Source organism: Eucyclogobius newberryi, unplaced genomic scaffold (assembly GCF_026437365.1).
Source record: "Eucyclogobius newberryi isolate DKJ021-1_F unplaced genomic scaffold, fEucNew1.0.hap1 SCAF_615, whole genome shotgun sequence".
In the NCBI taxonomy this organism is placed as follows: domain Eukaryota; kingdom Metazoa; phylum Chordata; class Actinopteri; order Gobiiformes; family Gobiidae; genus Eucyclogobius; species Eucyclogobius newberryi.
In genome coordinates this window covers 15,001-31,497 of record NW_027316296.1, presented here as the reverse complement: position 1 = coordinate 31,497, position 16,497 = coordinate 15,001, and the positions used below count along the sequence as shown (strand labels likewise).

The following is a 16,497-nucleotide window of genomic DNA, read 5'->3' as shown; positions in this document are numbered from 1 at the left end:
CCCCCCTCCTCTCTCTCTCTCTCTCCTCTCTCTCTCTCCCCCCCTCCTCTCTCTCTCCCCCTCCTCTCTCTCCCCCCTCCTCTCTCCCCCCCTCCTCTCTCTCTCTCTCCTCTCTCTCTCTCCCCTCTCTCTCCCCCCCTCCTCTCTCTCTCTCCCTCTCCTCTCTCTCTCCCCCTCCTCTCTCTCCCCCCCTCCTCTCTCTCTCCCTCCTCTCTCTCCCCCTCCTCTCTCTCCCCCCCTCCTCTCTCTCTCCCTCCTCTCTCTCCCCCCTCCTCTCTCTCTCCCCCCCTCCTCTCTCTCTCTCTCTCCTCTCTCTCCCCCCTCCTCTCTCTCTCCCCCCCTCCTCTCTCTCTCTCTGCTCTCTCTCTCCCCCCCTCCTCTCTCTCCCCCTCTCTCCAGACTCAGCTTGTTTTCCGTCCTCTGCGTCTCAAACACAGCTCTTACACTGCTGTTGTTAGCGTTGTGTTGCTTCACGCTTCGCAGCAGCCTGAGATCCACTGGAGCTGCAGCTGTGAGAGAACATGTAAACTGTAAACCTGTGGATCCATAAGGGGGAGAGAGAGGGGGGAGAGAGTGGAGGGAGAGAGAGGGGGGGAGAGTTGACCGCCTGTATTTCAGCCATTCCTGTGTAAAATAAAGAGCATTAAACCTGTGACTGGCCCGTTACAGGGTTCAGATCGCTGTTCAAATGTTTTTCTCAGTGATTTTACTTCCAGTCAAAGCCGGCAGCGTTTGCGTTTGTCGCAGAGGGACTTGTAGACGGCAGAGTGCCTCCTGCGCCAGGCTAATGTAAGAGTACAAATATGAGCTTCAGATCAAATAAAGATCGGCACCTGCGCTCGCCAGATTGAAGGAGCTCGCCAGATTAAGCGAGCTCGCCAGAATGAAAGAGCTCGCCACATTGACGGAGCTCGCAGATTGAGGGAACTCGCCAGATTGAAGGAGCTCGCCACATTGAAGGAGCTCGCTACATTGAAGGAGCTCGCCACATTGAAGGAGCTCGCCACATTGAAGGAGCTCGCCACATTGAAGGAGCTCGCCACATTGAAGGAGCTCGCCACATTGAAGGGGCTCGCCAGATTGAAGGAGCTCGCCACATTGAAGGAGCTCGCCACATTGAAGGAGCTTGCCACATTGAACAAGCTCGCCACATTTAACAAGTTTGCCAGATTGAAGGAGCTCGCCAGATTGACGCCAACTAAATGACTTTCCTTCAGCCGACCCCGGGCACGCTAAAGCAGATGGCTGAATGATTTGAAGTTATTAATTTAAGGTCAGAGTTAGAAATCTGGATGGTGGAAGTCTCTGGTACAAACATATGACAACATCTCGAACAGTTTATTAAATGACGCCAGGAGCTCGGGGCAACTTTATGAAAACAACTCCACCTGCTCCAGTCTGTGCCCACTTTATGAAGCCCCCACTTTTTTGTCACAGGTTTTTCCTCCAAGAGACGTTGAAATTTAATAATCAGCCCATTTTGTTGATATTCCGCGCGGTCGCCACATGCCGCGCCTTCATTTACCATTACTCAGCCTTCATCAGGCTAAAAAGCTGAACTTGTAACCACTGGTGCCGCAGTGGAAAATAAACAGAAAAGAGTGAAGAGCACATGGCCAGTAACGACTATAGCGCCCCCTACAGTTTAAATTAAAGTCCCAAAAGTGTCCGATTGCCATGACATTTGCATCAAAAGAAGCAAAAAACTCAACGGGCCCTGTGTCCTATCTCGTACCGTTTGACCTCTAGAACAGGCACGTTTCCTGTACAAATCAGATCTATTCTTATTCCAGAAGTCGTCATGGCAACGCTGCACGACCTCATCCTTCTTCCGGTTGTATTAATTAACACAGGGCTGAGAAAATAAGTTCTAAAGTGACTGAAAATGTACGGATCATCGTGGTCAGGCGGGGGCGTGGTCAGGCGGGGGGATGGTCAGGCGGGGGGATGGTCAGGCGGGGGGATGGTCAGGCGGGGGCGTGGTCAGGCGGGGGCGTGGTCAGGCAGGGATGGTCAGGCAGGGGGGTGGTCAGGCGGGGGCGTGGTCAGGCGGGGGGATGGTCAGGCGGGGGGATGGTCAGGCGGGGGCGTGGTCAGGCGGGGGGATGGTCAGGCGGGGGGATGGTCAGGCGGGGGCGTGGTCAGGCGGGGGGATGGTCAGGCGGGGGAATGGTCAGGCGGGGGCGTGTTCAGGCGGGGGCGTGTTCAGGCGGGGGCGTGGTCAGGCAGGGATGGTCAGGCGGGGCGTGGTCAGGCGGGGGCATGGTCAGGCGGGGGGATGGTCAGGCAGGGGCGTGGTCAGGCGGGGGCGTGGTCAGGCGGGGGGATGGTCAGGCGGGGGCGTGGTCAGGCGGGGGCGTGGTCAGGCGGGGGCGTGGTCAGGCGGGGGGGTTTAGACGGCTTTAATTTGCAGTTATTGACTTTTAAACTTGTCCTCAGACCATTACTTTGTCCAGTGTTTGCTTCACTGTTATCACAGGTTTGTGGTTTGAGAGTCTCTGACCGCTTGAGAGTCTCTGACCGTTTGAGAGTCTCTGACCGCTTGAGAGTCTCATCGAGGTCAGATTTGAGATGAGACTGTTATTGTGACTAAAGAGATCGTGTCCATACAGTGAGTCCATCGAGGATAAATAGTTAAACTGATTGATTGATTGATTGGTCAGTTCAGATCTTGGTTCTGAAAAACACAGGATTCTTGTTTTAGTTTAATCGTTCATCTTTCAGTTTCCATCACATGAAAATCCTTCTGGAAGTTAAAGAAATAGAATACAAAAGATCATATTTTGACCAGCCGGACCCAGGAGGAGTATCAATAATGACGCCAATAAAACATGGTTTATCTTTAAATAAATAGAACATCTTTTTCTTAGAGTTTGAATATTAACCGTAATTTAAATCTGACTTTAAACTACCACTTTTTTGTGACAAGAAAAAACACAATTTAAATACATAATGTTTTATTTTAAGTTCTCAGCATTGATCTGAAGCAACAAAAGCTGCACAAGTTTAGGGCAAAGGTCAATCATGTGGAACATTGTTTATAAAGGGTGTCAACTATACGGCCCGCGGGCTGAATTCGGCTCACTAGACATTTTAATCTGGCCCGCAAAACATTTCTGATTTATATTTATTAATTTATGATAGATACATATTGTTTTGATTGTTAGAACTACAAGTCCCACAGACCTTCACAGCAGCTTACCCTCCCCTGCTGCTCAGTGCTGCTGTGTGTGCTGCTCAGTGCTGCTGTGTGTGCTGCTCAGTGCTGCTGTGTGTGCTGCTCAGTGCTGCTGTGTGTGCTGCTCAGTGCTGCTGTGTGTGCTGCTCAGTGCTGCTGTGTGTGCTGCTCAGTGCTGCTGTGTGTGCTGCTGGAGCATCTCCAGTGTGCTGGCTCACACACAACTTTACAGATTTATCTCGAGAAGTCTGAGCGGAAAAGAGATGTGTGGTTTTGAGAAACAAAGAGAAGAAAGAAAGGAGACGGTTTTGTGGATGTTAGAGCTAACGTGGAGCAAACTTGGAGCTAACGTGGAGCTATTGTGGAGCTAACGTGGAAATAATGTGGAGCTAACAACAAGAAAACAAACTTCAGTGATGATGCTCTGAGAGGAAAACATGTAAACAAGTGCAAACCTGGACAGATCAGCAGCGTGAATATGACTCTCACCTGCTGCAGATTTGTGCAACAGAAGTCACAAAGAACTATTTCTGGTCTATATAAAGATATTTATTTTCTAACACACATTTTACATTCTGTTTGGCCTGACACGCCCTGAGTATCAGATTTTGGCCCCAAAATGACTTTGATACCTCTGGTTCATACATTTGCATGTCCTATTTTCCTCTGTAAACATGCAGTAGAATAAAGCAAGCTAATCCTTCAGAGATGCTCCAGACCTGGATCAGAAGGCTCCCAGACCCTGTACCGCGCTCCTGACAGAGGCTGGTTAGGTCCTTGAAGAAGGCTCCCAGACCCTGTACCGCGCTCCTGACAGAGGCTGGTTAGGTCCTTGAAGAAGGCTCCCAGACCCTGTACCGCGCTCCTGACAGAGGCTGGTTAGGTCCTTGAAGAAGGCTCCCAGACCCTGTACGGTGCTCCTGACAGAGGCTGGTTAGGTCCTTGAAGAAGGCTCCCAGACCCTGTACCGCGCTCCTGACAGAGGCTGGTTAGGTCCTTGAAGAAGGCTCCCAGACCCTGTACGGTGCTCCTGACAGAGGCTGGTTAGGTCCTTGAAGAAGGCTCCCAGACCCTGTACGGTGCTCCTGACAGAGGCTGGTTAGGTCCTTGAAGAAGGCTCCCAGACCCTGTACCGCGCTCCTGACAGAGGCTGGTTAGGTCCTTGAAGAAGGCTCCCAGACCCTGTACGGTGCTCCTGACAGAGGCTGGTTAGGTCCTTGAAGAAGGCTCCCAGACCCTGTACGGTGCTCCTGACAGAGGCTGGTTAGGTCCTTGAAGAAGGCTCCCAGACCCTGTACCGTGCTCCTGACAGAGGCTGGTTAGGTCCTTGAAGAAGGCTCCCAGACCCTGTACCGTGCTCCTGACAGAGGCTGGTTAGGTCCTTGAAGAAGGCTCCCAGACCCTGTACCGTGCTCCTGACAGAGGCTGGTTAGGTCCTTGAAGAAGGCTCCCAGACCCTGTACCGTGCTCCTGACAGAGGCTGGTTAGGTCCTTGAAGAAGGCTCCCAGACCCTGTACCGCGCTCCTGACAGAGGCTGGTTAGGTCCTTGAAGAAGGCTCCCAGACCCTGTACCGTGCTCCTGACAGAGGCTGGTTAGGTCCTTGAAGAAGGCTCCCAGACTCTGTACCGCGCTCCTGACAGAGGCTGGTTAGGTCCTTGAAGAAGGCTCCCAGACCCTGTACCGTGCTCCTGACAGAGGCTGGTTAGGTCCTTGAAGAAGGCTCCCAGACCCTGTACCGCGCTCCTGACAGAGGCTGGTTAGGTCCTTGAAGAAGGCTCCCAGACCCTGTACGGTGCTCCTGACAGAGGCTGGTTAGGTCCTTGAAGAAGGCTCCCAGACCCTGTACCGCGCTCCTGACAGAGGCTGGTTAGGTCCTTGAAGAGTTACACAGTCTGTTGGTCCATGTGGTCAGTTTTAAGGCATTGCTCCTCTGGCTCAGGCTTGACTAACTCAGACTTACAGACGGGAGTTAGGACCAGAGGGGTGGAGTTCTTTCCCCTGTCGTTGTTGCAGGGGCTGAAGAACGGCAGCAGACTCTCCTCAAAGCTGCAGTCAGTGAAGGAGTAGAGAAGATCTGCCCAATCCGCATCATAAAAGGAGACGATGCCCTCGCGATGGTCCACAAACACCCCGACCTTCTGAGGAGCTCGCCGTGGGGTCAGGACCACAGGGCGACCTGCCAGAGCCCTGTACTGCGCCCCGCCCCTCAGCCAGATCACCCACTGCCCGTTCGTTGGTTTCAGGGCGATCTTTCCCTGCGTGTTGATGGACCCTCGGACCACCCCCAGGTCCCATTCTGTCTTCCCCCCCACCTGAACCTCAAAGTAGAACCTGCCCGAGGAGACGCCCTGCCGCCCCAGCACGCAGCAGCACTGAGAGAACCTCCGCCGACTGTGTGGGAGCGCCCTCTTCTGGTCACTGTGATGAACCTGCTTTAAGTCCTCAGACAAAACCAGTTTAGGATGAGCCGTGTCGGGGTCCAGAGTGACGTCCACCGCAAACTGCTGCACTCTCCTCAGCTCGGCCTGAAACTGCTGTCTAAACCCCTCAGAGAGACTTTTGTCCAGCTCGGTCAGAGCCCGGGCCGTGCTGCCCTCACACGTGTCCGGCTCAAAGCTCACTCTGCTCCACTCCTTCAGCCCAGCAGGGGGCGTGAGTGCAGGGCAGCGCTGTAGAAAGTGGAGAGGGTCATGAGCCTGTGAGAGCCGCTCTGCCTCAGTGATGCTCTTCTCCAGCTCACAGATCTCCTGTTCCAGCTGCTGCACCAGCTCCTGGGCTCGTTTGTGGCGCTGGCTCTGCTTCTCCTGCAGCTCCTCTAAGAACTGGTCCAGACGCCTCTGAACAGACTGCATGAGGTCAGAGAAGACCTGCAGCCCCACAGATCTCTCTCTGTCAAACTCTGTGTCAATGAGCTCCACACAGCGCTGGATCTCCTGGACCTTCAGCCTCCTCTGCTCCACCATCTGCTGCCTCTGAGCCTGAGTGTGCAGCAGAGAAGAAGAACACGCCTCACACGCCTCCTCCAGAGACACCAACTCATGGTTCTTGTGCTCTAGAAGGCCACACAAGGTACAGACACCACACTGGTCAGTTCTACAGAAGAGCTCCAGGGGGCGCTGGTGTGTGGGACACATCCTGTCTTCCAGGTTCTCCACAGGCTCCATCAGCTGGTGTCTCTTCAGCCCAGAGACTGTGAGATGAGGCTGGAGGTGGGTCTCACAGAACGAGGACAGACAGACCAGGCAGGACTTCAGGGCCTTCATCTTGGGCTCGGAGCAGAAGTCACATGACACCTCTCCAGGTTTGGCCTTCTGTTCTGAGCTGGGGCCGGGCTCCCGCTTCCTCTTCTGTGGAGCCATGTTCCTCACAGAACCTGAAGCACAAACATCAGCTTTATGCCCCAAGGAGCGACAAAGACACAAGCCCGACCTCAGGACGCCTTTGTGTGTGGACCATGTGGTGTGGCAGGTGTGGCAGGTGTGGCAGGTGTGGACCATGTGGTAAATAAGAACATCAGAGGAGCTCAGAGTAGAGCCGCTGCTCGGGGTTTTGAACGCCTCGAGTGGAGGCGTGGCTTTCCTTTAGAGAAGCTCCGAGGGCGTCGACAGCCTCGTTAGCATGTGGCTAGTTAGCTTCATGTGCAGCTAAATCCCATTGAAAACAGGATTAAGAAAGTACTCGCTCACTATTTGTGGACAGTTTGTTACTTTTGTTGGACTTAGTTTAAAACAGTATTTAAAAGTATTTAAAAGTATTTAAAAGTATTTCTGTCAAGAATCTGTTTTTGTAACATGTAAAAATATTTTGTGTAAAACTTTAAAACAAGGACAAATAAAAAAATTTAAATTAAAAATTAAACTTGGTCTAACCCGGGTCTAAACATGGTCCAAACCAGGTCTAAAGCAGGACTAAATGTGGTCTAAAGCAGGTCTAAAGCAGGTCTAAAGCAGGTCTAAAGCAGGTCTAAAGCAGGCCTAAACCAGGTCTAAAGCAGGACTAAAGCAGGACTAAAGCAGGACTAAAGCAGGACTAAAGCAGGACTAAAGCAGGTCTAAAGCAAGACTAAAGCAGGTCTAAAGCAGGTCTAAAGCAGGCCTAAACCAGGTCTAAAGCAGGACTAAAGCAGGACTAAAGCAGGACTAAAGCAGGACTAAAGCAGGACTAAACCAGGTCTAAAGCAGGACTAAAGCAGGACTAAAGCAGGACTAAAGCAGGACTAAATGTGGTCTAAAGCAGGTCTAAAGCAGGTCTAAAGCAGGTCTAAAGCAGGTCTAAAGCAGGCCTAAACCAGGTCTAAAGCAGGACTAAAGCAGGACTAAAGCAGGACTAAAGCAGGACTAAAGCAGGACTAAAGCAGGTCTAAAGCAAGACTAAAGCAGGTCTAAAGCAGGTCTAAAGCAGGCCTAAACCAGGTCTAAAGCAGGACTAAAGCAGGACTAAAGCAGGACTAAAGCAGGACTAAAGCAGGACTAAACCAGGTCTAAAGCAGGACTAAAGCAGGACTAGAGCAGGACTAAAGCAGGACTAAAGCAGGACTAAAGCAGGACTAAAGCAGGACTAAAGCAGGACTAAACCAGGTCTAAAGCAGGTCTAAACCAGGACTAAAGCAGGACTAAAGCAGGTCTAAAGCAGGACTAAAGCAGGTCTAAAGCAGGACTAAAGCAGGACTAAAGCAGGACTAAAGCTGGTCTAAAGCAGGTCTAAAGCAGGACTAAAGCAGGTCTAAAGCAGGACTAAAGCAGGACTAAAGCAGGACTAAAGCAGGACTAAAGCTGGTCTAAAGCAGGTCTAAAGCAGGACTAAAGCAGGACTAAACCAGGACTAAAGCAGGTCTAAAGCAGGACTAAAGCAGGACTAAAGCAGGACTAAAGCAGGACTAAAGCAGGACTAAAGCAGGTCTAAAGCAGGTCTAAAGCAGGACTAAAGCAGTACTAATCCAGGACTAAAGCAGTACTAAAGCAGGTCTAAAGCAGGTCTAAAGCAGGTCTAAAGCAGGTCTAAAGCAGGTCTAAAGCAGGTCTAAAGCAGGTCTAAAGCAGGACTAAAGCTGGTCTAAAGCAGGACTAAAGCAGGACTAAAGCTGGTCTAAAGCAGGACTAAAGCAGGTCTAAAGCAGGACTAAAGCAGGACTAAAGCAGGACTAAAGCAGGACTAAAGCTGGTCTAAAGCAGGACTAAAGCAGGTCTAAAGCAGGACTAAAGCAGGACTAAAGCAGGTCTAAAGCAGGTCTAAAGCAGTACTAAAGCAGGACTAAAGCAGGACTAAAGCAGGACTAAAGCAGGACTAAAGCTGGTCTAAAGCAGGACTAAAGCAGGTCTAAAGCAGGTCTAAAGCAGGACTAAAGCAGGACTAAAGCAGGTCTAAAGCAGGACTAAAGCAGGACTAAAGTAGGACTAAAGCAGGACTAAAGCAGGTCTAAAGCAGGTCTAAAGCAGGACTAAAGCAGGTCTAAAGTAGGACTAAAGCAGGTCTAAAGCAGGACTAAAGCAGGACTAAAGCAGGTCTAAAGTAGGACTAAAGCAGGTCTAAAGCAGGACTAAAGCAGGACTAAAGCAGGACTAAAGCAGGTCTAAAGCAGGTCTAAAGCAGGACTAAAGCAGGTCTAAAGCAGAACTAAAGCAGGTCTAAAGCAGGACTAAAGCAGGTCTAAAGCAGGTCTAAAGCAGGACTAAAGCAGGTCTAAAGCAGGACTAAAGCAGGACTAAAGCAGGACTAAAGCAGGTCTAAAGCAGGTCTAAAGCAGGACTAAAGCAGGTCTAAAGCAGGACTAAAGCAGGTCTAAAGCAGGACTAAAGCAGGACTAAAGCAGGACTAAAGCAGGTCTAAAGCAGGACTAAAGCAGGACTAAAGCAGTACTAAAGCAGGACTAAAGCAGGTCTAAAGCAGAACTAAAGCAGGTCTAAAGCAGGACTAAAGCAGGACTAAAGCAGGACTAAAGCAGGTCTAAAGCAGGTCTAAAGCAGGACTAAAGCAGGACTAAAGCAGGACTAAAGCAGGCCTAAAGCAGGTCTAAAGCAGGTCTACAGCAGGACTAAAGCAGGTCTAAAGCAGGACTAAAGCAGGTCTAAAGCAGGACTAAAGCAGGTCTAAAGCAGGACTAAAGCAGGTCTAAAGCAGGACTAAAGCAGGTCTAAAGCAGGTCTAAAGCAGGACTAAAGCAGGACTAAAGCAGGACTAAAGCAGGTCTAACGCAGGACTAAAGCAGGTCTAAAGCAGGTCTAAAGCAGGACTAAAGCAGGACTAAAGCAGGACTAAAGCAGGTCTAAAGCAGGTCTAAAGCAGGACTAAAGCAGGACTAAAGCAGGACTAAAGCAGGTCTAAAGCAGGTCTAAAGCAGTACTAAAGCAGGACTAAAGCAGGACTAAACCAGGACTAAAGCAGGTCTAAAGCAGGTCTACAGCAGGACTAAAGCAGGTCTAAAGCAGGACTAAAGCAGGTCTAAAGCAGGTCTAAAGTAGGACTAAAGCAGGTCTAAAGCAGGTCTAAAGCAGGACTAAAGCAGGTCTAAAGCAGGACTAAAGCAGGTCTAAAGCAGGACTAAAGCAGGACTAAAGCAGGTCTAAAGCAGGACTAAACCAGGACTAAAGCAGGTCTAAAGTAGGACTAAAGCAGGTCTAAAGCAGGTCTAAAGCAGGTCTAAAGCAGGACTAAAGCAGGACTAAAGCAGTACTAAAGCAGGACTAAAGCAGGTCTAAAGCAGGTCTAAAGCAGGACTAAACCAGGACTAAAGCAGGTCTAAAGTAGGACTAAAGCAGGTCTAAAGCAGGTCTAAAGCAGGACTAAAGCAGGTCTAAAGCAGGACTAAAGCAGGTCTAAAGCAGGACTAAACCAGGACTAAAGCAGGTCTAAAGTAGGACTAAAGCAGGTCTAAAGCAGGTCTAAAGCAGGTCTAAAGCAGGACTAAAGCAGGTCTAAAGTAGGACTAAAGCAGGTCTAAAGCAGGTCTAAAGCAGGTCTAAAGCAGGACTAAAGCAGGACTAAAGCAGTACTAAAGCAGGACTAAAGCAGGTCTAAAGCAGGTCTAAAGCAGGTCTAAAGCAGGACTAAAGCAGGTCTAAAGCAGGTCTAAAGCAGGACTAAAGCAGGTCTAAAGCAGGACTAAAGCAGGTCTAAAGCAGGTCTAAAGCAGGACTAAAGCAGGTCTAAAGCAGGACTAAAGCAGGACTAAAGCAGGTCTAAAGTAGGACTAAACCAGGACTAAAGCAGGTCTAAAGCAGGACTAAAGCAGGTCTAAAGTAGGACTAAAGCAGGTCTAAAGCAGGTCTAAAGCAGGACTAAAGCAGGTCTAAAGTAGGACTAAACCAGGACTAAAGCAGGTATAAAGTAGGACTAAAGCAGGTCTAAAGCAGGTCTAAAGCAGGTCTAAAGCAGGACTAAAGCAGGTCTAAAGCAGGTCTAAACCAGGACTAAAGCAGGTCTAAAGTAGGACTAAACCAGGACTAAAGCAGGTCTAAAGTAGGACTAAAGCAGGTCTAAAGCAGGACTAAAGCAGGTCTAAAGCAGGACTAAAGCAGGTCTAAAGTAGGACTAAAGCAGGTCTAAAGCAGGACTAAAGCAGGTCTAAAGTAGGACTAAAGCAGGTCTAAAGCAGGTCTAAAGCAGGACTAAAGCAGGACTAAAGCAGGACTAAAGCAGGTCTAAAGCAGGTCTAAAGCAGGTCTAAAGCAGGACTAAAGCAGGACTAAAGCAGGTCTAAAGCAGGTCTAAAGCAGTACTAAAGCAGGTCTAAAGCAGGACTAAAGCAGGTCTAAAGCAGGTCTAAAGCAGTACTAAAGCAGGACTAAAGCAGGACTAAACCAGGACTAAAGCAGGTCTACAGCAGGACTAAAGCAGGTCTAAAGCAGGACTAAAGCAGGTCTAAAGCAGGTCTAAAGTAGGACTAAAGCAGGTCTAAAGCAGGTCTAAAGCAGGACTAAAGCAGGTCTAAAGCAGGACTAAAGCAGGTCTAAAGCAGGTCTAAAGCAGGTCTAAAGCAGGTCTAAAGCAGGTCTAAAGCAGGTCTAAAGCAGGTCTAAAGCAGGTCTAAAGCAGGTCTAAAGCAGGCCTAAACCAGGTCTAAAGCAGGTCTAAAGCAGGCCTAAACCAGGTCTAAAGCAGGACTAAAGCAGGACTAAAGCAGGACTAAAGCAGGACTAAAGCAGGACTAAAGCAGGTCTAAAGCAAGACTAAAGCAGGTCTAAAGCAGGTCTAAAGCAGGCCTAAACCAGGTCTAAAGCAGGACTAAAGCAGGACTAAAGCAGGACTAAAGCAGGACTAAAGCAGGACTAAACCAGGTCTAAAGCAGGACTAAAGCAGGACTAAAGCAGGACTAAAGCAGGACTAAATGTGGTCTAAAGCAGGTCTAAAGCAGGTCTAAAGCAGGTCTAAAGCAGGTCTAAAGCAGGCCTAAACCAGGTCTAAAGCAGGACTAAAGCAGGACTAAAGCAGGACTAAAGCAGGACTAAAGCAGGACTAAAGCAGGTCTAAAGCAAGACTAAAGCAGGTCTAAAGCAGGTCTAAAGCAGGCCTAAACCAGGTCTAAAGCAGGACTAAAGCAGGACTAAAGCAGGACTAAAGCAGGACTAAAGCAGGACTAAACCAGGTCTAAAGCAGGACTAAAGCAGGACTAGAGCAGGACTAAAGCAGGACTAAAGCAGGACTAAAGCAGGACTAAAGCAGGACTAAAGCAGGACTAAACCAGGTCTAAAGCAGGTCTAAACCAGGACTAAAGCAGGACTAAAGCAGGTCTAAAGCAGGACTAAAGCAGGTCTAAAGCAGGACTAAAGCAGGACTAAAGCAGGACTAAAGCTGGTCTAAAGCAGGTCTAAAGCAGGACTAAAGCAGGTCTAAAGCAGGACTAAAGCAGGACTAAAGCAGGACTAAAGCAGGACTAAAGCTGGTCTAAAGCAGGTCTAAAGCAGGACTAAAGCAGGACTAAACCAGGACTAAAGCAGGTCTAAAGCAGGACTAAAGCAGGACTAAAGCAGGACTAAAGCAGGACTAAAGCAGGACTAAAGCAGGTCTAAAGCAGGTCTAAAGCAGGACTAAAGCAGTACTAATCCAGGACTAAAGCAGTACTAAAGCAGGTCTAAAGCAGGTCTAAAGCAGGTCTAAAGCAGGTCTAAAGCAGGTCTAAAGCAGGTCTAAAGCAGGTCTAAAGCAGGACTAAAGCTGGTCTAAAGCAGGACTAAAGCAGGACTAAAGCTGGTCTAAAGCAGGACTAAAGCAGGTCTAAAGCAGGACTAAAGCAGGACTAAAGCAGGACTAAAGCAGGACTAAAGCTGGTCTAAAGCAGGACTAAAGCAGGTCTAAAGCAGGACTAAAGCAGGACTAAAGCAGGTCTAAAGCAGGTCTAAAGCAGTACTAAAGCAGGACTAAAGCAGGACTAAAGCAGGACTAAAGCAGGACTAAAGCTGGTCTAAAGCAGGACTAAAGCAGGTCTAAAGCAGGTCTAAAGCAGGACTAAAGCAGGACTAAAGCAGGTCTAAAGCAGGACTAAAGCAGGACTAAAGTAGGACTAAAGCAGGACTAAAGCAGGTCTAAAGCAGGTCTAAAGCAGGACTAAAGCAGGTCTAAAGTAGGACTAAAGCAGGTCTAAAGCAGGACTAAAGCAGGACTAAAGCAGGTCTAAAGTAGGACTAAAGCAGGTCTAAAGCAGGACTAAAGCAGGACTAAAGCAGGACTAAAGCAGGTCTAAAGCAGGTCTAAAGCAGGACTAAAGCAGGTCTAAAGCAGAACTAAAGCAGGTCTAAAGCAGGACTAAAGCAGGTCTAAAGCAGGTCTAAAGCAGGACTAAAGCAGGTCTAAAGCAGGACTAAAGCAGGACTAAAGCAGGACTAAAGCAGGTCTAAAGCAGGTCTAAAGCAGGACTAAAGCAGGTCTAAAGCAGGACTAAAGCAGGTCTAAAGCAGGACTAAAGCAGGACTAAAGCAGGACTAAAGCAGGTCTAAAGCAGGACTAAAGCAGGACTAAAGCAGTACTAAAGCAGGACTAAAGCAGGTCTAAAGCAGAACTAAAGCAGGTCTAAAGCAGGACTAAAGCAGGACTAAAGCAGGACTAAAGCAGGTCTAAAGCAGGTCTAAAGCAGGACTAAAGCAGGACTAAAGCAGGACTAAAGCAGGCCTAAAGCAGGTCTAAAGCAGGTCTACAGCAGGACTAAAGCAGGTCTAAAGCAGGACTAAAGCAGGTCTAAAGCAGGACTAAAGCAGGTCTAAAGCAGGACTAAAGCAGGTCTAAAGCAGGACTAAAGCAGGTCTAAAGCAGGTCTAAAGCAGGACTAAAGCAGGACTAAAGCAGGACTAAAGCAGGTCTAACGCAGGACTAAAGCAGGTCTAAAGCAGGTCTAAAGCAGGACTAAAGCAGGACTAAAGCAGGACTAAAGCAGGTCTAAAGCAGGTCTAAAGCAGGACTAAAGCAGGACTAAAGCAGGACTAAAGCAGGTCTAAAGCAGGTCTAAAGCAGTACTAAAGCAGGACTAAAGCAGGACTAAACCAGGACTAAAGCAGGTCTAAAGCAGGTCTACAGCAGGACTAAAGCAGGTCTAAAGCAGGACTAAAGCAGGTCTAAAGCAGGTCTAAAGTAGGACTAAAGCAGGTCTAAAGCAGGTCTAAAGCAGGACTAAAGCAGGTCTAAAGCAGGACTAAAGCAGGTCTAAAGCAGGACTAAAGCAGGACTAAAGCAGGTCTAAAGCAGGACTAAACCAGGACTAAAGCAGGTCTAAAGTAGGACTAAAGCAGGTCTAAAGCAGGTCTAAAGCAGGTCTAAAGCAGGACTAAAGCAGGACTAAAGCAGTACTAAAGCAGGACTAAAGCAGGTCTAAAGCAGGTCTAAAGCAGGACTAAACCAGGACTAAAGCAGGTCTAAAGTAGGACTAAAGCAGGTCTAAAGCAGGTCTAAAGCAGGACTAAAGCAGGTCTAAAGCAGGACTAAAGCAGGTCTAAAGCAGGACTAAACCAGGACTAAAGCAGGTCTAAAGTAGGACTAAAGCAGGTCTAAAGCAGGTCTAAAGCAGGACTAAAGCAGGTCTAAAGTAGGACTAAAGCAGGTCTAAAGCAGGTCTAAAGCAGGTCTAAAGCAGGACTAAAGCAGGACTAAAGCAGTACTAAAGCAGGACTAAAGCAGGTCTAAAGCAGGTCTAAAGCAGGTCTAAAGCAGGACTAAAGCAGGTCTAAAGCAGGTCTAAAGCAGGACTAAAGCAGGTCTAAAGCAGGACTAAAGCAGGTCTAAAGCAGGTCTAAAGCAGGACTAAAGCAGGTCTAAAGCAGGACTAAAGCAGGACTAAAGCAGGTCTAAAGTAGGACTAAACCAGGACTAAAGCAGGTCTAAAGCAGGACTAAAGCAGGTCTAAAGTAGGACTAAAGCAGGTCTAAAGCAGGTCTAAAGCAGGACTAAAGCAGGTCTAAAGTAGGACTAAACCAGGACTAAAGCAGGTATAAAGTAGGACTAAAGCAGGTCTAAAGCAGGTCTAAAGCAGGTCTAAAGCAGGACTAAAGCAGGTCTAAAGCAGGTCTAAACCAGGACTAAAGCAGGTCTAAAGTAGGACTAAACCAGGACTAAAGCAGGTCTAAAGTAGGACTAAAGCAGGTCTAAAGCAGGACTAAAGCAGGTCTAAAGCAGGACTAAAGCAGGTCTAAAGTAGGACTAAAGCAGGTCTAAAGCAGGACTAAAGCAGGTCTAAAGTAGGACTAAAGCAGGTCTAAAGCAGGTCTAAAGCAGGACTAAAGCAGGACTAAAGCAGGACTAAAGCAGGTCTAAAGCAGGTCTAAAGCAGGTCTAAAGCAGGACTAAAGCAGGACTAAAGCAGGTCTAAAGCAGGTCTAAAGCAGTACTAAAGCAGGTCTAAAGCAGGACTAAAGCAGGTCTAAAGCAGGTCTAAAGCAGTACTAAAGCAGGACTAAAGCAGGACTAAACCAGGACTAAAGCAGGTCTACAGCAGGACTAAAGCAGGTCTAAAGCAGGACTAAAGCAGGTCTAAAGCAGGTCTAAAGTAGGACTAAAGCAGGTCTAAAGCAGGTCTAAAGCAGGACTAAAGCAGGTCTAAAGCAGGACTAAAGCAGGTCTAAAGCAGGACTAAAGCAGGACTAAAGCAGGTCTAAAGCAGGACTAAACCAGGACTAAAGCAGGTCTAAAGTAGGACTAAAGCAGGTCTAAAGCAGGTCTAAAGCAGGTCTAAAGCAGGACTAAAGCAGGACTAAAGCAGTACTAAAGCAGGACTAAAGCAGGTCTAAAGCAGGTCTAAAGCAGGACTAAACCAGGACTAAAGCAGGTCTAAAGTAGGACTAAAGCCGGTCTAAAGCAGGACTAAAGCAGGTCTAAAGCAGGACTAAAGCAGGTCTAAAGCAGGACTAAACCAGGACTAAAGCAGGTCTAAAGTAGGACTAAAGCAGGTCTAAAGCAGGTCTAAAGCAGGTCTAAAGCAGGACTAAAGCAGGACTAAAGCAGGTCTAAAGTAGGACTAAAGCAGGTCTAAAGCAGGTCTAAAGCAGGTCTAAAGCAGGTCTAAAGCAGGACTAAAGCAGGACTAAAGCAGTACTAAAGCAGGACTAAAGCAGGTCTAAAGCAGGTCTAAAGCAGGTCTAAAGCAGGTCTAAAGCAGGACTAAAGCAGGACTAAAGCAGGCCTAAAGCAGGTCTAAAGCAGGTCTACAGCAGGACTAAAGCAGGTCTAAAGCAGGACTAAAGCAGGACTAAAGCAGGACTAAAGCAGGTCTAAAGTAGGACTAAAGCAGGACTAAAGCAGGTCTAAAGCAGGACTAAAGCAGGACTAAAGCAGGCCTAAAGCAGGTCTAAAGCAGGTCTACAGCAGGACTAAAGCAGGTCTAAAGTAGGACTAAACCAGGACTAAAGCAGGTCTAAAGCAGGACTAAAGCAGGTCTAAAGTAGGACTAAAGCAGGTCTAAAGCAGGTCTAAAGCAGGACTAAAGCAGGTCTAAAGTAGGACTAAACCAGGACTAAAGCAGGTATAAAGTAGGACTAAAGCAGGTCTAAAGCAGGTCTAAAGCAGGACTAAAGCAGGTCTAAAGCAGGTCTAAACCAGGACTAAAGCAGGTCTAAAGTAGGACTAAACCAGGACTAAAGCAGGTCTAAAGTAGGACTAAAGCAGGTCTAAAGCAGGACTAAAGCAGGTCTAAAGCAGGACTAAAGCAGGTCTAAAGTAGGACTAAAGCAGGACTAAAGCAGGACTAAAGCAGGACTAAAGCAGGACTAAAGCAGGTCTAAAGCAGGACTAAAGCAGGACTAAAGCAGGTCTAAAGTAGGACTAAAGCAGGTCTAAAGTAGGACTAAAGCAGGTCTAAAGCAGGTCTAAAGCAGGACTAAAGTGTTTGGTAATAGGATGACG

General features: G+C 48.3%; 1 protein-coding gene across 1 annotated transcript in view; it reads right to left on the bottom strand.

Moving 5' to 3' along the window:
* Positions 1–4,359: 4,359 nt before the first annotated feature.
* The window catches only part of LOC140348208 (E3 ubiquitin-protein ligase TRIM21-like), a 12,366-nt gene continuing 228 nt past the window's right edge, over positions 4,360–16,497 (bottom strand). The window contains exon 2 of the mRNA XM_072434279.1: positions 4,360–6,553. Within this exon, the coding sequence (XP_072290380.1) occupies positions 5,064–6,539 (1,476 nt within the window). The 5' untranslated portion in view covers positions 6,540–6,553 and the 3' untranslated portion in view covers positions 4,360–5,063. The remainder of the gene's footprint in view (positions 6,554–16,497) is intronic.